Source organism: Scyliorhinus canicula, chromosome 25, assembly GCF_902713615.1.
Source record: "Scyliorhinus canicula chromosome 25, sScyCan1.1, whole genome shotgun sequence".
Taxonomy (NCBI): Eukaryota; Metazoa; Chordata; class Chondrichthyes; order Carcharhiniformes; family Scyliorhinidae; genus Scyliorhinus; species Scyliorhinus canicula.
Window position 1 is genome coordinate 25,073,260 of NC_052170.1, and position 21,001 is coordinate 25,094,260.

Genomic DNA, 21,001 nt, shown 5'->3' on the forward strand with positions numbered 1-21,001 from the left:
AAGATGTCGGTTGATAATACAAATGATAAGTGGGCTGAGTATTGTAAGCTCAGATGTGGAAATGGAAAATAAAGCCCGTTCCCATTTCTTTTGGTCTTTGGAAAAGATCAGAATGCTTTCAAAGAATCCACGCTGACTACGGTTATGGAGACTAAGAACCGCGTTTCGGAACACTGTAACTCCTACCGCCCAGCGGAACGGCTTCAGAAACGGTTGTGTGTTTGCACCCGGCCCTCACTGAGGCTTCTGACAGCAGAGCAACTGTTCCTGACGCCTCTCCGCTTGATGGCAGAAGCTGTCGTTTAAGGACCCCCCTCCTCCCCCCATCTCACTGCCGACACAGTGGTTAGCACTTCTGCCTCGTGGCGCCAGCAACCCGGGTTCGATTCCCGGCTGGGTCACTGCCTGTGCGGAGTCTGCATGTCCTCCCCGTGTGTGCGTGGGTTTCCTCCGGGTGCTCCGGTTTCCTCCCACAGTCCAAAGATGTGCGGGTTAGGTGGATTGGCCATGATAAATTGCCCTGAGTGTCCAAAAGATTAGGTAGGGTTATGGGGATAGTGCAGGGTGTGGGCCTGGGTAGGGTGCTCTTTCGGAGGTCCGGTGCAGACATGATGGGCCGAGTGGCCTCATTGTGCACTATAGGTCTCTGAACCCCCATAACCACGAGAGGATTGTGACCCTGTCTTGGATCTCAGACCTCTCAACACCTTCACAAACGATGCCCTTAACTGAAAACTCGCCATCATAAAAAAAGTTCCAAAGTATTTCTTGTGCAGGAGATGGTCAAATGTCCCCAACTTGAGAAAAATAAAGTGCAGAAAGCAGATCAGCGAGGCAGTTCGTACTTTAACCAGACTCCGAGGTGACACGGTAACGGCACATCATCAGGAAGTGTTACGGCACAAACACCTGGTTAAGCAGGCGTTAGATGTGAATACCCTCCGCCTTGCAAAAAGCGGGTGGCTGTGGGGGTCTTCGCTGCTCTCCGCCATTGACACACTGCTGGGAAGTTTCAGATTTTCAGAGTGGACAAGGGGAGGTTCCTCCTCCTGGGGAAGGATGTCAAGTCCCTGCCCTGCCCACCAGCCCAGTGCAATCGGAAGCCATTTAAAAAAAATCCAATTTGGTTGATCTGAAGACTATAGAAATTGACACAAATATAGCTAACAGGTCACGGGTACAAACTCTGGCCAGCTTTAATCGGTAACTCACCCTGAAGAACGGCTGCTTTTTCACTTCCTCTGCGTCACGTTCGCTGGATCCCAACCGGCGCTCGGGATTCCTTCGCAGCAACTGGACATCAATGACATATTTAATCAGCATTTGGTCACTTAGCAGGTGCTGCAAATTCACAATATCCCAGCCCACAATGCTCACTCTGCTTTGCACATGCTGCCCCCTGCTGTTAGGTCCTCCATCAAAAATGCATGAACAATATCCTCCAATTTAACACAAGGCAAACAGAAGCATCAGGACACGTTCAATAATACCTCATTTCAGAGGGAGAAACAACTTACAGCAGATAGGACCGACTGCTGATTGATTCTCATTCAGTATAAATTGTTGCTCACTTTGGGATTCTTATGCATCTGCCCTGATGTGTAAAAGCTTTGCCAGCAAGTGACAATTATATTGTTCAGCTACTTGCCTTATTCAATACAGATAATGGTTATTATTTTAAAATGGACACAGCTGGAACAGTTGCGGTGGGGATTTTATATAGAGTTTGTCAAGTTGGAAGCAGAATAAACTTGCTGAAGGTAAAAGACAAGCTGCTATATTATTCCTCCATCATATACTAACAGTTAATATTAATAGGATAGTCTTTTTTTCAGCAAATCTCAAGGTCGGTATTACTAAACGATTCCGACATTAACATCCTCATCCTATGACCCCCCTCCCCGATCCCCACTGAGCAAACACCACTCATGGCCTGTCTAAACTGGAGCTCAGCTTTTTACCTCCCAACCTTCCCATCACCAAGATGCCCATTTACTTTCACAAACACATCCATAACCTTCCCAAGATCATTTGATTGGGAAATTAAAATTCTAGCACCTGCTTTTGCCCCCTCCAGGTTCAATCCCGCCCATCCTCTATCCCCCTAAATCGCAATGTAATTAAAATTCCACAATTAATCCCATTTACCTATCACTCCTATCTGACCTATGCTGGCTTAGTATTCCCAGAACATTAGATTAAAAAGGGCTGAAAAAAAGAGACGTGCTGTCAAAGTTTTTTACCTTGTACTCATTTGGCCAAATGGAAGAATACCAAGTTTCAAAGGGAGAAACAATTTATACTACAGCAGGAAAAAGGTCTGATTGGTTCTCGCAAATTTTGAGATTTGGCATTCTCGTGAATCTGACCTGATGAGTGCAAGATGAGAAGCTTTGACAGCATGCCTCTTTTCTTTTCGGCACACTCGAGTTCGACAACACCAAATGACCACAAATCTTAAATCTTCATTGTCGTCTCGGTAACATTCCTTCTCCGCTCTACCACCTCTTTCAGCTGGATATGCCTCAAACACCTTCACTGGAGCACCCGTGGTGAAACTGCCTGTACTCTCGCAATGGATCAGTTTCCTGTTATTCCACTAGATTCCCAGCCATTTCTTTCCACCACGCACTCTCGCTGATTGTTTAAATGTGTCTCATTGTGCACCCCTCTCCCACAACAGTATGGCTGCCAGGTGATCACATCCTATTCCCCGTACAAGTACTTCATTGCTCATTCCGTTTTATAAGTGCCTTACCCCCTTCCCACATTTTCTCCTTAAGGGATTAAGGGTTATGGTGTTCGGGCCAGAAAGTGGAGCTGAGTCCACAAAAGATCAGCCATGATCTCATTGAATGGCGGAGCAGGCTCGAGGGGCCAGATGGCCGACTCCTCCTCCTAGTTCTTATGTTCTCACATTTCCTTTCAAAGGTTCTCCATCATGCTCCAGCCTATTCCAGGAGATCCTATCTACACCTGAACAACAAGGGAAAGAAGATTTCTTGGTCATGAAGACAGAGAACGCCCATTCTGCCACCACTTCCACTTCATAGAATCAGAGAATCCCTGGGTGCAGAAGGGCAGGTGCAGAATCCCTGTTAGCAGGCCATTGAGCCCATCGAAAACCTCATCCAAGCCCTATCCCAAAACCCCTTAACCTCACCTATACATCCCTGGACACCAAGGGGAAATTTACCATGGCCAACCTCACATCTTTGGACTTTGGGAGGAAACCTGAGCACCCGGAGGAAACCCACGCACACACGGGGACAACGTGCAGACTCCACACAGATAGACACCCAAGGCCGGAACTGAAACCGGGTCCCTGGCGCTGTGAGGCAGCAGTGCTAACCGTTGTGCCACCGTGCCGCCCTCTCTTTCCTTGTCCACACAATCCAAACATTCTTTGAGGTTCTTCACTGCCCTGGGCTTTGAACCCACACCCTCTTCTAGTTCCTCCACCTCCCCAGACTCTTTCTCTGAGCTTACCTTGTCCGTGCGCCCCACTCCCCTGCTCCCTCGACCCTATTTCCAAACGGCTGACCATCTAACTTCTGTACTCCCCCCCCCCCCCATGTTAACCGATATTAACAGTTCCCTCTCCTAAGGTAGCATCGTTTGATAAGGTCGGCTCATGAAGAAAGTAAGGAGGTGTGGGATAGAGGGAAATTTGGCCAATTGGATAAGTAACTGGCTATCACATAGAAGACCGAGGGTGAAAATGTTCAGACTGGAGACCAGTTACCAGCGGTGTACCACAGGGATCAGTGCTGGGTCCTCTGTTATTTGTCAATGACTTGGAGGAGGGGGCTGAAGGGTTGGGTTAGTAAATTTGCTGATGACACCAAGATTGGTGGAGTAGTGGATGAGGTGTAGGGCTGTTGTAGGCTGCAAAGAGACATTGATAGGATGCAGAGCTGGGCCGAAAAATGGCAGATGGATTTAACCCTCATAAGTGCGAGAACATAGAACATAGAACGATACAGCGCAGTACAGGCCCTTCGGCCCACGATGTTGCACCGACATCGGGAAGTCAAAAACTAAAGGTCATCTAACATACACTATGCCCTTATCATCCATATGCTTATCCAATAAACTTTTAAATGCCCTCAATGTTGGCGAGTTCACTACTGTTGCAGGTAGGGCATTCCACGGCCTCACCACTCTTTGCGTAAAAAACCCACCTCTGACCTCTGTCCTATATCTATTACCCCTCAATTTAAGGCTATGTCCCCTCGTGCTAGCCACCTCCATCCGCAGGGAGAAGGCTCTCGCTGTCCACCCTATCTAACCCTCTGATCATTTTGTATGCCTCTATTAAGTCACCTCTTAACCTTCTTCTCTCTAACGAAAACAACCTCAAGTCCATCAGCCTTTCCTCATAAGATTTTCCCTCCATACCAGGCAACATCCTGGTAAATCTCCTCTGCACCCGTTCCAAAGCTTCCACGTCCTTCCTATAATGAGGAGACCAGAACTGTACGCAATACTCCAAATGCGGCCGTACTAGAGTTTTGTACAACTGCAACATGACCTCATGGCTCCGGAACTCAATCCCTCTACCAATAAAGGCCAACACACCATAGGCCTTCTTCACAACCCTATCAACCTGGGTGGCAACTTTCAGGGATCTATGTACATGGACACCGAGATCCCTCTGCTCATCCACACTACCAAGAATTTTACCATTAGCCAAAAATTCCGCATTCCTGTTATTCTTTCCAAAGTGAATCACCTCACACTTCTCCACATTAAACTCCATTTGCCACGACCCATCTAATGTACTCAAACTATATATTTTCCAGTCAATATTTGGAAAGTTAAAGTCTCCCATAACAACTATCCTGTTACTTTCGCTCTTTTCCAGAATCATCTTTGCCATCCTTTCCTCTACATCCCTAGAACTATTAGGTGGCCTATAGAAAACTCCCAACAGGGTGACCTCTCCTTTCCTGTTTCTAACCTCAGCCCATACTACCTCGGAAGAAGAGTCCCCATCTAGCATCCTTTCCGCCACCGTAATACTGTTCTTGACTAGCAGCGCCACACCTCCCCCTCTTTTGCCCCCTTCTCTGAGCTTACTAAAACACCTAAACCCCGGAACCTGCAACAACCATTCCTGTCCCTGCTCTATCCATGTCTCTGAAATGGCCACAACATCGAAGTCCCAGGTACCAACCCATGCTGCCAGAGGTGATTCATTTTGGTAGAACAAATTTGAATGCGGATTACAGGGTCAACGGCAGGGTTCTGAGGAATGTGGAGGAACAGAGAGATCTTGGGTTCATGTCCACAGATCTCTGAAGGTTGCCACTCAACACCTGGAGTATTGTGTTCAGTTTTGGTCTCCTTACCTGAGAAAAGACGTACTGGCACTGGAGGGTGTGCAGAGGAGATTCACTAGGTTAATCCCAGAGTTGAAGGGGTTGGATTACGAGGAGAGGTTGAGTAGACTGGGACTGTACTCATTGGAATTTAGAAGGATGAGGGGGGATCTTATAGAAACATATAAAATTATGAAGGGAATAGATAGGATAGATGCGGGCAGGTTGTTTCCACTGGCGGGTGAAAGCAGAACTAGGGGACATAGCCTCAAAATAAGGGGAAGTAGATTTAGGACTGAGCTTCGGAGGAACTTCTTCACCCAAAGGGTTGTGAATCTATGGAATTCCTTGCCCAGTGAAGCAGTTGAGGCTCCTTCATTACATGTTTTTAAGGTAAAGATAGATAGTTTTTTGAAGAATAAAGGGATTAAGGGTTATGGTGTTCGGGCCGGAAAGTGGAGCTGAGTCCACAAAAGATCAGCCATGATCTAATTGAATGACGGAGCAGGCTCGAGGGGCCAGATGGCCGACTCCTGCTCCTAGTTCTTATAGAGCCATGAAGAAGGCCTATAGTGTGTTAGCGTTTATTAACAGGGGGTTTGAGTTTAAGAGCTGCGGGGTTATGCTGCAACTGTACAGGACCCTGGTGAGACCACATTTAGAGTATTGTGTGCAGTTCTGGTCACCTCATTACAGGAAGGATGTGGAAGCATTGGAAAGGGTGCAAAGGAGATTTACCAGGATGCTGCCTGGATTGGAGGGTAGGTCTTATGAGGAAAGGTTGAGGGAGCTCGGGCTTTTCTCTTTGGAGCGGAGAAGGATGAGAGGAGACTTAATAGAGGTTTATAAGATGATGAGGGGGATAGATAGAGTGGACGTTCAGAGACTATTTCCTCGGGTGGATGTAGCTGTTACAAGGGGGCATAACTATAAGGTTCAGGGTGGGAGAAGTAGGAGGCATGTCCGAGCATGCTTGCCTTCATCGGACGGGGCATTGAGTACAAGAGTAGGCAGGTCATGTTACAGTTGTATAGGACTTTGGTTAGGCCACATTTGGAATACTGCGTGCAGTTCTGGTCACCACATTACCAGAAGGATGTGGATGCTTTAGAGAGGGTGCAGAGGAGGTTCACCAGGATGTTGCCTGGTATGGAGGGTGCTAGCTATGAAGAAAGGTTGAGTAGATTAGGATTGTTTTTGTTGGAAAGACAGGGGTTGAGGGGGGACCTGATTGAGGTCTACAAAATTATGAGAGGTATGGACAGGGTGGATAGCAACAAGCTTTTTCCAAGAGTGGGGGTGCCAGTTACAAGGGGTCACGATTTGAAGGTGAGAGGGGGAAAGTTTAAGGGAGATGTGCATGGAAAGTTTTTTACGCAGAGGGTGGTGGGTGCCTGGAATGCTTTGCCAGCGGAGGTGGTAGAGGCGGGCACGATAGCATCATTTAAGAGGCATCTAGACAGATATATGAATGGGCGGCAACAGAGGGAAGTAGACCTTGGAAAATAGGAGACAGGTTGAGATAAAGGATCTGGATCGGCACAGGCTGGGAGGGCCGAAGGGCCTGTTCCTGTGCTGTAATTTTCTTTGTTCTTTACTCAGAGAGCGGTTAGGATGTGGAATGGACTGCCTGCTGTGATAGTGGAGTCGGACACTTTAGGAACTTTCAAGCAGTTATTGGATAGGCACATGGAGCACACCAGAATGACAGGGTGTGGGATAGCTTGATCTTGGTTTCAGACAAAGCTCGGCACAACATCGAGGGCTTAAGGGCCTGTTCTGTGCTGTACTGTTCTATGTTCTATCGTTCCCCCTGTTCAAATATGCCTTTGTTATTATTGGAGGAGCATTTGTCGCGGGAATGGGAATGTCACGGGAATGGGAATGTGAATGTCGCGGGAATGGGAATGTCGCGGGAATGACACTTCAAGAAATGTTTGTCTGCTCAAGTGGCTGTAGTGATGTAAGAGTGTGGGTGGAGCTGAGCTCTGGCTGCAGTGATGTCAGAGTGTGGGTGGAGCTGAGCTCTGGCTGCAGTGATGTCAGAGTGTGGGTGGAGCTGAGCTCTGGCTGCAGTGATGTCAGAGTGTGGGTGGAGCTGAGCTCTGGCTGCAGTGATGTCAGAGTGTGGGTGGAGCTGAGCTCCGGCTGCAGTGATGTCAGAGTGTGGGTGGAGCTGAGCTCTGGCTGCAGTGATGTCAGAGTGTGGGTGGAGCTGAGCTCTGGCTGCAGTGATGTCAGAGTGTGGGTGGAGCTGAGCTCTGGCTGCAGTGATGTCAGAGTGTGGGTGGAGCTGAGCTCTGGCTGCAGTGATGTCAGAGTGTGGGTGGAGCTGAGCTCTGGCTGCAGTGATGTCAGAGTGTGGGTGGAGCTGAGCTCTGGCTGCAGTGATGTCAGAGTGTGGGTGGAGCTGAGCTCTGGCTGCAGTGATGTCAGAGTGTGGGTGGAGCTGAGCTCCGGCTGCAGTGATGTCAGAGTGTGGGTGGAGCTGAGCTCCGGCTGCAGTGATGTCAGAGTGTGGGTGGAGCTGAGCTCTGGCTGCAGTGATGTCAGAGTGTGGGTGGAGCTGAGCTCTGGCTGCAGTGATGTCAAAGTGTGGGTGGAGCTGAGCTCTAGCTGCAGTGATGTCAGAGTGTGGGTGGAGCTGAGCTCTGGCTGCAGTGATGTCAGAGTGTGGGTGGAGCTGAGCTCTGGCTGCAGTGATGTCAGAGTGTGGGTGGAGCTGAGCTCCGGCTGCAGTGATGTCAGAGTGTGGGTGGAGCTGAGCTCTGGCTGCAGTGATGTCAGAGTGTGGGTGGAGCTGAGCTCTGGCTGCAGTGATGTCAGAGTGTGGGTGGAGCTGAGCTCCGGCTGCAGTGATGTCAGAGTGTGGGTGGAGCTGAGCTCTGGCTGCAGTGATGTCAGAGTGTGGGTGGAGCTGAGCTCTAGCTGCAGTGATGTCAGAGTGTGGGTGGAGCTGAGCTCTAGCTGCAGTGATGTCAGAGTGTGGGTGGAGCTGAGCTCCGGCTGCAGTGATGTCAGAGTTTGGGTGGAGCTGAGCTCCGGCTGCAGTGATGTCAGAGTGTGGGTGGAGCTGAGCTCCGGCTGCAGTGATGTCAGAGTGTGGGTGGAGCTGAGCTCTGGCTGCAGTGATGTCAGAGTGTGGGTGGAGCTGAGCTCTGGCTGCAGTGATGTCAGAATGTGGGTGGAGCTGAGCTCTGGCTCTGCTTTTTAGTTTCGCTTTGTTGAAAAGCTTGGGTGTGTCTGTGTCTTTTAGTTTCATTTTAGTGTTGGAGCTGAAGCCAGCCAAAGAAGGTGTAATTTCTATCTCTCTGCCATCTAAAGACTATCTCTCGATCATTTGGTAAATTCAGAGTGATAACTGCTCTCACTAGTGAATTGTTAAAAAGGTTAACTTGAGTTCATAGAAGAAACATTGTTTTGCTTTAAAAAGTACTTTTCCATTTCTGCTGTACCACACCTGTATAGTGGGCCGTGTGCTCCCCATACCACAATCTAGTAAAAGTTGTGGGTCAGGTGAACTCCAGGATACACTTTGGGGTTCTCTAAACCCTGGCACATAGCACATTGCAAATCTCGGGCACCAAAGGCCTGGATGAGGGTTGAAGCAGTGGATGGTGTAAATGTCGGGATGAGGGTTGAAGCAGTGGATGGTGTAAATGTCGGGATGGGGGTTGAAGCAGTGGATGGTGTAAATGTCGGGATGAGGGTTGAAGCAGTGGATGGTGTAAATGTCGGGATGAGGGTTGAAGCAGTGGACGGTGTAAATGTCGGGATGGGGGTTGAAGCAGTGGATGGTGTAAATGTCGGGATGAGGGTTGAAGCAGTGGATGGTGTAAATGTCGGGATGAGGGTTGAAGCAGTGGACGGTGTAAATGTCGGGATGAGGGTTGAAACAGTGGACGGTGTAAATGTCGGGATGAGGGTTGAAGCAGTGGACGGTGTAAATGTCGGGATGAGGGTGGGTTGAAGCAGTGGACGGTGTAAATGTCGGGATGAGGGTTGAAGCAGTGGACGGTGTAAATGTCGGGATGAGGGAGGGTTGAAGCAGTGGATGGTGTAAATGTCGGGATGAGGGTTGAAGCAGTGGATGGTGTAAATGTCGGGATGAGGGTTGAAGCAGTGGACGGTGTAAATGTCGGGATGAGGGTGGGTTGAAGCAGTGGATGGTGTAAATGTCGGGATGAGGGAGGGTTGAAGCAGTGGATGGTGTAAATGTCGGGATGAGGGTTGAAGCAGTGGACGGTGTAAATGTCGGGATGAGGGTTGAAGCAGTGGACGGTGTAAATGTCGGGATGAGGGAGGGTTGAAGCAGTGGATGGTGTAAATGTCGGGATGAGGGTTGAAGCAGTGGACGGTGTAAATGTCGGGATGAGGGTTGAAGCAGTGGACGGTGTAAATGTCGGGATGAGGGTTGAAGCAGTGGACGGTTGTAAATGTCGGGATGAGGGTTGAAGCAGTGGACGGTGTAAATGTCGGGATGAGGGTTGAAGCAGTGGACGGTGTAAATGTCGGGATGAGGGTTGAAGCAGTGGACGGTGTAAATGTCGGGATGAGGGTTGAAGCAGTGGACGGTGTAAATGTCGGGATGAGGGAGGGTTGAAGCAGTGGACGGTGTAAATGTCGGGATGAGGGTTGAAGCAGTGGATGGTGTAAATGTCGGGATGAGGGTTGAAGCAGTGGATGGTGTAAATGTCGGGATGAGGGAGGGTTGAAGCAGTGGATGGTGTAAATGTCGGGATGAGGGTTGAAGCAGTGGATGGTGTAAATGTCGGGATGAGGGAGGGTTGAAGCAGTGGATGGTGTAAATGTCGGGATGAGGGTTGAAGCAGTGGACGGTGTAAATGTCGGGATGAGGGAGGGTTGAAGCAGTGGACGGTGTAAATGTCGGGATGAGGGTTGAAGCAGTGGACAGTGTAAATGTCGGGATGAGGGTTGAAGGAGTGGACGGTGTAAATGTCGGGATGAGGGAGGGTTGAAGCAGTGGATGGTGTAAATGTCGGGATGAGGGTTGAAGCAGTGGACGCTGTAAATGTCGGGATGAGGGTTGAAGCAGTGGACAGTGTAAATGTCGGGATGAGGGTTGAAGGAGTGGACGGTGTAAATGTCGGGATGAGGGAGGGTTGAAGCAGTGGATGGTGTAAATGTCGGGATGAGGGTTGAAGCAGTGGACGCTGTAAATGTCGGGATGAGGGTTGAAGCAGTGGACAGTGTAAATGTCGGGATGAGGGAGGGTTGAAGCAATGGATGGTGTAAATGTCGGGATGAGGGTTGAAGCAGTGGATGGTGTAAATGTCGGGATGAGGGTTGAAGCAGTGGATGGTGTAAATGTCGGGATGAGGGTTGATTCAGTGGATGGTGTAAATGTCGGGATGAGGGAGGGTTGAAGCAGTGGATGGTGTAAATGTCGGGATGAGGGTTGAAGCAGTGGACGGTGTAAATGTCGGGATGAGGGTTGAAGCAGTGGACGGTGTAAATGTCGGGATGAGGGTTGAAGCAGTGGACGGTGTAAATGTCGGGATGAGGGAGGGTTGAAGCAGTGGATGGTGTAAATGTCGGGATGAGGGTTGAAGCAGTGGACGGTGTAAATGTCGGGATGAGGGTTGAAGCAGTGGATGGTGTAAATGTCGGGATGAGGGTTGAAGCAGTGGATGGTGTAAATGTCGGGATGAGGGTAGAAGCAGTGGACGGTGTAAATGTCGGGATGAGGGTTGAAGCAGTGGACGGTGTAAATGTCGGGATGAGGGAGGGTTGAAGCAGTGGATGGTGTAAATGTCGGGATGAGGGTTGAAGCAGTGGACGGTGTAAATGTCGGGATGAGGGAGGGTTGAAGCAGTGGACGGTGTAAATGTCGGGATGAGGGTTGAAGCAGTGGACGGTGTAAATGTCGGGATGAGGGTTGAAGCAGTGGACGGTGTAAATGTCGGGATGAGGGAGGGTTGAAGCAGTGGATGGTGTAAATGTCGGGATGAGGGTTGAAGCAGTGGACGGTGTAAATGTCGGGATGAGGGTTGAAGCAGTGGATGGTGTAAATGTCGGGATGAGGGTTGAAGCAGTGGATGGTGTAAATGTCGGGATGGGGGTTGAAGCAGTGGACGGTGTAAATGTCGGGATGAGGGAGGGTTGAAGCAGTGGATGGTGTAAATGTCGGGATGAGGGAGGGTTGAAGCAGTGGATGGTGTAAATGTCGGGATGAGGGTTGAAGCAGTGGACGGTGTAAATGTCGGGATGAGGGTTGAAGCAGTGGATGGTGTAAATGTCGGGATGAGGGAGGGTTGAAGCAGTGGATGGTGTAAATGTCGGGATGAGGGTTGAAGCAGTGGACGGTGTAAATGTCGGGATGAGGGTTGAAGCAGTGGATGGTGTAAATGTCGGGATGAGGGTTGAAGCAGTGGATGGTGTAAATGTCGGGATGAGGGAGGGTTGAAGCAGTGGATGGTGTAAATGTCGGGATGAGGGTAGAAGCAGTGGATGGTGTAAATGTCGGGATGAGGGTTGAAGCAGTGGATGGTGTAAATGTCGGGATGAGGGTTGAAGCAGTGGATGGTGTAAATGTCGGGATGAGGGAGGGTTGAAGCAGTGGATGGTGTAAATGTCGGGATGAGGGTAGAAGCAGTGGATGGTGTAAATGTCGGGATGAGGGTAGAAGCAGTGGATGGTGTAAATGTCGGGATGAGGGAGGGTTGAAGCAGTGGATGGTGTAAATGTCGGGATGAGGGTAGAAGCAGTGGATGGTGTAAATGTCGGGATGAGGGAGGGTTGAAGCAGTGGACGGTGTAAATGTCGGGATGAGGGAGGGTTGAAGCAGTGGATGGTGTAAATGTCGGGATGAGGGTAGAAGCAGTGGACGGTGTAAATGTCGGGATGAGGGTTGAAGCAGTGGACGGTGTAAATGTCGGGATGAGGGTTGAAGCAGTGGACGGTGTAAATGTCGGGATGAGGGTTGAAGCAGTGGACGGTGTAAATGTCGGGATGAGGGTTGAAGCAGTGGATGGTGTAAATGTCGGGATGAAGGTTGAAGCAGTGGACGGTGTAAATATCGGGATGAGGGTGGGTTGAAGCAGTGGACGGTGTAAATGTCGGGATGAGGGTGGGTTGAAGCAGTGGACAGTGTAAATGTCGGGATGAGGGTTGAAGCAGTGGACGGTGTAAATGTCGGGATGAGGGTTGAAGCAGTGGACGGTGTAAATGTCGGGATGAGGGTGGGTTGAAGCAGTGGACAGTGTAAATGTCGGGATGAGGGTTGAAGCAGTGGACAGTGTAAATGTCGGGATGAGGGTTGAAGCAGTGGATGGTGTAAATGTCGGGATGAGGGTGGGTTGAAGCAGTGGATGGTGTAAATGTCGGGATGAGGGTTGAAGCAGTGGACGGTGTAAATGTCGGGATGAGGGTTGAAGCAGTGGATGGTGTAAATGTCGGGATGAGGGGGGGTTGAAGCAGTGGACGGTGTAAATGTCGGGATGAGGGAGGGTTGAAGCAGTGGATGGTGTAAATGTCGGGATGAGGGTTGAAGCAGTGGACGGTGTAAATGTCGGGATGAGGGTTGAAGCAGTGGATGGTGTAAATGTCGGGATGAGGGGGGGTTGAAGCAGTGGATGGTGTAAATGTCGGGATGAGGGTTGAAGCAGTGGATGGTGTAAATGTCGGGATGAGGGTTGAAGCAGTGGACGGTGTAAATGTCGGGATGAGGGTTGAAGCAGTGGACGGTGTAAATGTCGGGATGAGGGTTGAAGCAGTGGATGGTGTAAATGTCGGGATGAGCGAGGGTTCAAGCAGTGGATGGTGTAAATGTCGGGATGAGGGTTGAAGCAGTGGACGGTGTAAATGTCGGGATGAGGGTTGAAGCAGTGGACGGTGTAAATGTCGGGATGAGGGTTCAAGCAGTGGACGGTGTAAATGTCGGGATGAGGGTTGAAGCAGTGGACGGTGTAAATGTCGGGATGAGGGTTGAAGCAGTGGACGGTGTAAATGTCGGGATGAGGGTTGAAGCAGTGGATGGTGTAAATGTCAGGATGAGGGTTGAAGCAGTGGATGGTGTAAATGTCGGGATGAGGGTTGAAGCAGTGGACGGTGTAAATGTCGGGATGAGGGAGGGTTGAAGCAGTGGATGGTGTAAATGTCGGGATGATGGTTGAAGCAGTGGACGGTGTAAATGTCGGGATGAGGGTAGAAGCAGTGGACGGTGTAAATGTCGGGATGAGGGTTGAAGCAGTGGACGGTGTAAATGTCGGGATGAGGGAGGGTTGAAGCAGTGGACGGTGTAAATGTCGGGATGGGGGTTGAAGCAGTGGATGGTGTAAATGTCGGGATGAGGGAGGGTTGAAGCAGTGGACGGTGTAAATGTCGGGATGAGGGTTGAAGCAGTGGACGGTGTAAATGTCGGGATGAGGGTTGAAGCAGTGGACGGTGTAAATGTCGGGATGGGGGTTGAAGCAGTGGACGGTGTAAATGTCGGGATGAGGGTTGAAGCAGTGGATGGTGTAAATGTCGGGATGAGGGTTGAAGCAGTGGATGGTGTAAATGTCGGGATGAGGGTTGAAGCAGTGGACGGTGTAAATGTCGGGATGAGGGAGGGTTGAAGCAGTGGATGGTGTAAATGTCGGGATGAGGGTTGAAGCAGTGGTTGGTGTAAATGTCGGGATGAGGGTTGAAGCAGTGGATGGTGTAAATGTCGGGATGAGGGTTGAAGCAGTGGACGGTGTAAATGTCGGGATGAGGGTTGAAGCAGTGGACGGTGTAAATGTCGGGATGAGGGTTGAAGCAGTGGTTGGTGTAAATGTCGGGATGAGGGTTGAAGCAGTGGATGGTGTAAATGTCGGGATGAGGGAGGGTTGAAGCAGTGGATGGTGTAAATGTCGGGATGAGGGTTGAAGCAGTGGACGGTGTAAATGTCGGGATGAGGGTTGAAGCAGTGGACGGTGTAAATGTCGGGATGAGGGTAGAAGCAGTGGACGGTGTAAATGTCGGGATGAGGGTTGAAGCAGTGGACGGTGTAAATGTCGGGATGAGGGTTGAAGCAGTGGACGGTGTAAATGTCGGGATGAGGGAGGGTTGAAGCAGTGGATGGTGTAAATGTCGGGATGAGGGTTGAAGCAGTGGATGGTGTAAATGTCGGGATGAGGGTTGAAGCAGTGGATGGTGTAAATGTCGGGATGAGGGTTGAAGCAGTGGACGGTGTAAATGTCGGGATGAGGGTTGAAGCAGTGGACGGTGTAAATGTCGGGATGAGGGAGGGTTGAAGCAGTGGATGGTGTAAATGTCGGAATGAGGGTTGAAGCAGTGGTTGGTGTAAATGTCGGGATGAGGGTTGAAGCAGTGGACGGTGTAAATGTCGGGATGAGGGAGGGTTGAAGCAGTGGTTGGTGTAAATGTCGGGATGAGGGAGGGTTGAAGCAGTGGACGGTGTAAATGTCGGGATGAGGGAGGGTTGAAGCAGTGGACGGTGTAAATGTCGGGATGAGGGTTGAAGCAGTGGATGGTGTAAATGTCGGGATGAGGGTTGAAGCAGTGGATGGTGTAAATGTCGGGATGAGGGTTGAAGCAGTGGACGGTGTAAATGTCGGGATGAGGGTTGAAGCAGTGGTTGGTGTAAATGTCGGGATGAGGGTTGAAGCAGTGGACGGTTGTAAATGTCGGGATGAGGGAGGGTTGAAGCAGTGGACGGTGTAAATGTCGGGATGAGGGTTGAAGCAGTGGACGGTGTAAATGTCGGGATGAGGGAGGGTTGAAGCAGTGGACGGTGTAAATGTCGGGATGAGGGTGGGTTGAAGCAGTGGATGGTGTAAATGTCGGGATGAGGGAGGGTTGAAGCAGTGGACGGTGTAAATGTCGGGATGAGGGTTGAAGCAGTGGATGGTGTAAATATCGGGATGAGGGAGGGTTGAAGCAGTGGATGGTGTAAATGTCGGGATGAGAGTTGAAGCAGTGGATGGTGTAAATGTCGGGATGAGGGTTGAAGCAGTGGATGGTGTAAATGTCGGAATGAGGGTTGAAGCAGTGGATGGTGTAAATGTCGGGATGAGGGTGGGTTGAAGCAGTGGATGGTGTAAATGTCGGGATGAGGGAGGGTTGAAGCAGTGGACGGTGTAAATGTCGGGATGAGGGTTGAAGCAGTGGTTGGTGTAAATGTCGGATGAGGGTGGGTTGAAGCAGTGGACGGTGTAAATGTCGGGATGAGGGTGGGTTGAAGCAGTGGATGGTGTAAATGTCGGGATGAGGGTTGAAGCAGTGGACGGTGTAAATGTCGGGATGAGGGTTGAAGCAGTGGATGGTGTAAATGTCGGGATGAGGGAGGGTTGAAGCAGTGGATGGTGTAAATGTCGGGATGAGGGTGGGTTGAAGCAGTGGATGGTGTAAATGTCGGGATGAGGGTTGAAGCAGTGGACGGTGTAAATGTCGGGATGAGGGTTGAAGCAGTGGATGGTGTAAATGTCGGGATGAGGGTTGAAGCAGTGGATGGTGTAAATGTCGGGATGAGGGTTGAAGCAGTGGATGGTGTAAATGTCGGGATGAGGGTTGAAGCAGTGGATGGTGTAAATGTCGGGATGAGGGAGGGTTGAAGCAGTGGATGGTGTAAATGTCGGGATGAGGGTTGAAGCAGTGGACGGTGTAAATGTCGGGATGAGGGTTGAAGCAGTGGATGGTGTAAATGTCGGGATGAGGGAGGGTTGAAGCAGTGGACGGTGTAAATGTCGGGAGGAGGGAGGGTTGAAGCAGTGGACGGTGTAAATGTCGGGATGAGGGAGGGTTGAAGCAGTGGACGGTGTAAATGTCGGGATGAGGGTGGGTTGAAGCAGTGGACGGTGTAAATGTCGGGATGAGGGTTGAAGCAGTGGACGGTGTAAATGTCGGGATGAGGGAGGGTTGAAGCAGTGGACGGTGTAAATGTCGGGATGAGGGTTGAAGCAGTGGATGGTGTAAATGTCGGGATGAGGGTTGAAGCAGTGGATGGTGTAAATGTCGGGATGAGGGTTGAAGCAGTGGACGTTGTAAATGTCGGGATGAGGGTTGAAGCAGTGGATGGTGTAAATGTCGGGATGATGGTTGAAGCAGTGGATGGTGTAAATGTCGGGATGAGGGAGGGTTGAAGCAGTGGACGGTGTAAATGTCGGGATGAGGGTTGAAGCAGTGGATGGTGTAAATGTCGGGATGAGGGTTGAAGCAGTGGATGGTGTAAATGTCGGGATGAGGGTTGAAGCAGTGGTTGGTGTAAATGTCGGGATGAGGGTTGAAGCAGTGGACGGTGTAAATGTCGGGATGAGGGAGGGTTGAAGCAGTGGATGGTGTAAATGTCGGGATGAGGGTTGAAGCAATGGACGGTGTAAATGTCGGGATGAGGGTTGAAGCAGTGGACGGTGTAAATGTCGGGATGAGGGTTGAAGCAGTGGTTGGTGTAAATGTCGGGATGAGGGTTGAAGCAGTGGATGGTGTAAATGTCGGGATGAGGGTTGAAGCAGTGGACGGTGTAAATGTCGGGATGAGGGTTGAAGCAGTGGACGGTGTAAATGTCGGGATGAGGGTTGAAGCAGTGGTTGGTGTAAATGTCGGGATGAGGGTTGAAGCAGTGGATGGTGTAAATGTCGGGATGAGGGAGGGTTGAAGCAGTGGATGGTGTAAATGTCGGGATGAGGGTTGAAGCAGTGGACGGTGTAAATGTCGGGATGAGGGTTGAAGCAGTGGACGGTGTAAATGTCGGGATGAGGGTAGAAGCAGTGGACGGTGTAAATGTCGGGATGAGGGTTGAAGCAGTGGACGGTGTAAATGTCGGGATGAGGGTTGAAGCAGTGGACGGTGTAAATGTCGGGATGAGGGAGGGTTGAAGCAGTGGATGGTGTAAATGTCGGGATGAGGGTTGAAGCAGTGGATGGTGTAAATGTCGGGATGAGGGTTGAAGCAGTGGATGGTGTAAATGTCGGGATGAGGGTTGAAGCAGTGGACGGTGTAAATGTCGGGATGAGGGTTGAAGCAGTGGACGGTGTAAATGTCGGGATGAGGGAGGGTTGAAGCAGTGGATGGTGTAAATGTCGGAATGAGGGTTGAAGCAGTGGTTGGTGTAAATGTCGGGATGAGGGTTGAAGCAGTGGACGGTGTAAATGTCGGGATGAGGGAGGGTTGAAGCAGTGGTTGGTGTAAATGTCGGGATGAGGGAGGGTTGAAGCAGTGGACGGTGTAAATGTCGGGATGAGGGAGGGTTGAAGCAGTGGACGGTGTAAATGTCGGGATGAGGGTTGAAGCAGTGGATGGTGTAAATGTCGGGATGAGGGTTGAAGCAGTGGATGGTGTAAATGTCGGGATGAGGGTTGAAGCAGTGGACGGTGTAAATGTCGGGATGAGGGTTGAAGCAGTGGTTGGTGTAAATGTCGGGATGAGGGTTGAAGCAGTGGACGGTGTAAATGTCGGGATGAGGGAGGGTTGAAGCAGTGGACGGTGTAAATGTCGGGATGAGGGTTGAAGCAGTGGACGGTGTAAATGTCGGGATGAGGGAGGGTTGAAGCAGTGGACGGTGTAAATGTCGGGATGAGGGTGGGTTGAAGCAGTGGATGGTGTAAATGTCGGGATGAGGGAGGGTTGAAGCAGTGGACGGTGTAAATGTCGGGATGAGGGTTGAAGCAGTGGATGGTGTAAATATCGGGATGAGGGAGGGTTGAAGCAGTGGATGGTGTAAATGTCGGGATGAGAGTTGAAGCAGTGGATGGTGTAAATGTCGGGATGAGGGTTGAAGCAGTGGATGGTGTAAATGTCGGAATGAGGGTTGAAGCAGTGGATGGTGTAAATGTCGGGATGAGGGTGGGTTGAAGCAGTGGATGGTGTAAATGTCGGGATGAGGGAGGGTTGAAGCAGTGGACGGTGTAAATGTCGGGATGAGGGTTGAAGCAGTGGTTGGTGTAAATGTCGGGATGAGGGTGGGTTGAAGCAGTGGACGGTGTAAATGTCGGGATGAGGGTGGGTTGAAGCAGTGGATGGTGTAAATGTCGGGATGAGGGTTGAAGCAGTGGACGGTGTAAATGTCGGGATGAGGGTTGAAGCAGTGGATGGTGTAAATGTCGGGATGAGGGAGGGTTGAAGCAGTGGATGGTGTAAATGTCGGGATGAGGGTGGGTTGAAGCAGTGGATGGTGTAAATGTCGGGATGAGGGTTGAAGCAGTGGACGGTGTAAATGTCGGGATGAGGGTTGAAGCAGTGGATGGTGTAAATGTCGGGATGAGGGTTGAAGCAGTGGATGGTGTAAATGTCGGGATGAGGGTTGAAGCAGTGGATGGTGTAAATGTCGGGATGAGGGTTGAAGCAGTGGATGGTGTAAATGTCGGGATGAGGGAGGGTTGAAGCAGTGGATGGTGTAAATGTCGGGATGAGTGTTGAAGCAGTGGACGGTGTAAATGTCGGGATGAGGGTTGAAGCAGTGGATGGTGTAAATGTCGGGATGAGGGAGGGTTGAAGCAGTGGACGGTGTAAATGTCGGGAGGAGGGAGGGTTGAAGCAGTGGACGGTGTAAATGTCGGGATGAGGGAGGGTTGAAGCAGTGGACGGTGTAAATGTCGGGATGAGGGTGGGTTGAAGCAGTGGACGGTGTAAATGTCGGGATGAGGGTTGAAGCAGTGGACGGTGTAAATGTCGGGATGAGGGAGGGTTGAAGCAGTGGACGGTGTAAATGTCGGGATGAGGGTTGAAGCAGTGGATGGTGTAAATGTCGGGATGAGGGTTGAAGCAGTGGATGGTGTAAATGTCGGGATGAGGGTTGAAGCAGTGGACGGTGTAAATGTCGGGATGAGGGTTGAAGTAGTGGACGGTGTAAATGTCGGGATGAGGGTTGAAGCAGTGGATGGTGTAAATGTCGGGATGAGGGAGGGTTGAAGCAGTGGACGGTGTAAATGTCGGGATGAGGGTTGAAGCAGTGGACGGTGTAAATGTCGATTTGGGGGTTGAAGCAGTGGACGGTGTAAATGTCGGGATGAGGGAGGGTTGAAGCAGTGGTTGGTGTAAATGTCGGGATGAGGGTTGAAGCAATGGACGGTGTAAATGTCGGGATGGGGGTTGAAGCAGTGGATGGTGTAAATGTCGGGATGAGGGAGGGTTGAAGCAGTGGATGGTGTAAATGTCGGGATGAGGGTTGAAGCAATGGACGGTGTAAATGTCGGGATGGGGGTTGAAGCAGTGGATGGTGTAAATGTCGGGATGAGGGAGGGTTGAAGCAGTGGATGGTGTAAATGTCGGGATGAGGGTTGAAGCAGTGGACGGTGTAAATGTCGGGATGAGGGTTGAAGCAGTGGACGGTGTAAATGTCGGGATGAGGGTTGAAGCAGTGGATGGTGTAAATGTCGGGATGAGGGTTGAAGCAGTGGATGGTGTAAATGTCGGGATGAGGGTTGAAGCAGTGGATGGTGTAAATGTCGGGATGAGGGTTGAAGCAGTGGACGGTGTAAATGTCGGGATGAGGGTTGAAGCAGTGGATGGTGTAAATGTCGGGATGAGGGTTGAAGCAGTGGATGGTGTAAATGTCGGGATGAGGGTTAAAGCAGTGGACGGTGTAAATGTCGGGATGAGGGAGGGTTGAAGCAGTGGACAGTGTAAATGTCGGGATGAGGGAGGGTTGAAGCAGTGGACGGTGTAAATGTCGGGATGAGGGTTGAAGCAGTGGACAGTGTAAATGTCGGGATGAGGGTTGAAGCAGTGGATGGTGTAAATGTCGGGATGAAGGTAAAACAGGTGGACACACGTTCATACAGGAATTGTGGAGATACGCACTGTCTGCAAGAACGAGGACAGAGATTACACACAGCTACACGGTACCATATTTATATTTATAAGTGGGGAGAGCGAGACCTGGGGGCGTTTCTGCAGAAAGTCTTGAAGGTGTCAGGATAGATTAATAAAGCAATTGATAACACAAATGGGGTCCTCAGACGGAGTGCCTGAGGGGTGGGGGGAATTGTATAGAACCCCTCGGTCTGGATGACATTGAGCATAAACAGGGGACATTACTGGGCAGTGCTGCCCAGTGGATTACAGCACTGGGCAGGTCAGGTAGGCCAGGCGTTGGGCAGTATGCTAGGGTGTGGGGGGGGGGGGGAATTCCAGGCTTGTGCCCCAGCGACAGTGAAGGACCTTCCAAACACACAGCGTCTACCATCTAGAAGGACAAAGGCAGCAGATACCTGGGAACCCCACCACCTGGAGGTTCTGCTCCAAGTCACTCCCCACCCCGACTGGGAAATATATCGGCCGTTCCTTCACTGTCGCTGGGGTAACATCCTGGAACTCTCTCCCTAACAGCACAGTGGGTGCACCTGCACCACATGGATACAGCGGCTCAAGAATTCAGCTCCCCCACCACCATCTCAAGGGCAGCTCTGGATGGGCAATAAATGCTGGCCAAGCCAGCGAAGCTCACATATGTAAATTAGTTTTTGAAAAGAAAGCAATTCGGAAGGTCTTCATTGCAAGAGGGATTTGAGTTCAGCAGTAGGGATGTCTTACTACAGTTATGATGTGGAGATGCCGGCGTTGGACTGGGGTGAGCACAGTAAGAAGTCTTACAACACCAGGTTAAAGTCCAACAGGTTTGTTTCAAACACGAGCTTTCGAAGCACTGCTCCTTCTCACTCTCTTTCTCTTTCCTATACTCTCTTTCACTCTCTTTCACTTTCCTATGCTCTCTTTCACTCTCTTTCTCCTTCCTA

The 21,001-nt window shown here is 50.6% G+C and overlaps 1 protein-coding gene across 1 annotated transcript in view; it reads right to left on the minus strand.

Annotated features, from left to right (window-relative positions):
• LOC119957199 (serine/threonine-protein kinase N2-like) overlaps window positions 1–1,355 on the minus strand; it is a 9,992-nt gene extending 8,637 nt beyond the window's left edge. The window contains exon 1 of the mRNA XM_038785011.1: window positions 1,213–1,355. Coding sequence (XP_038640939.1) covers window positions 1,213–1,323 — 111 coding nt within the window. The 5' untranslated portion in view covers window positions 1,324–1,355. The remainder of the gene's footprint in view (window positions 1–1,212) is intronic.
• Window positions 1,356–21,001: the final 19,646 nt, after the last annotated feature.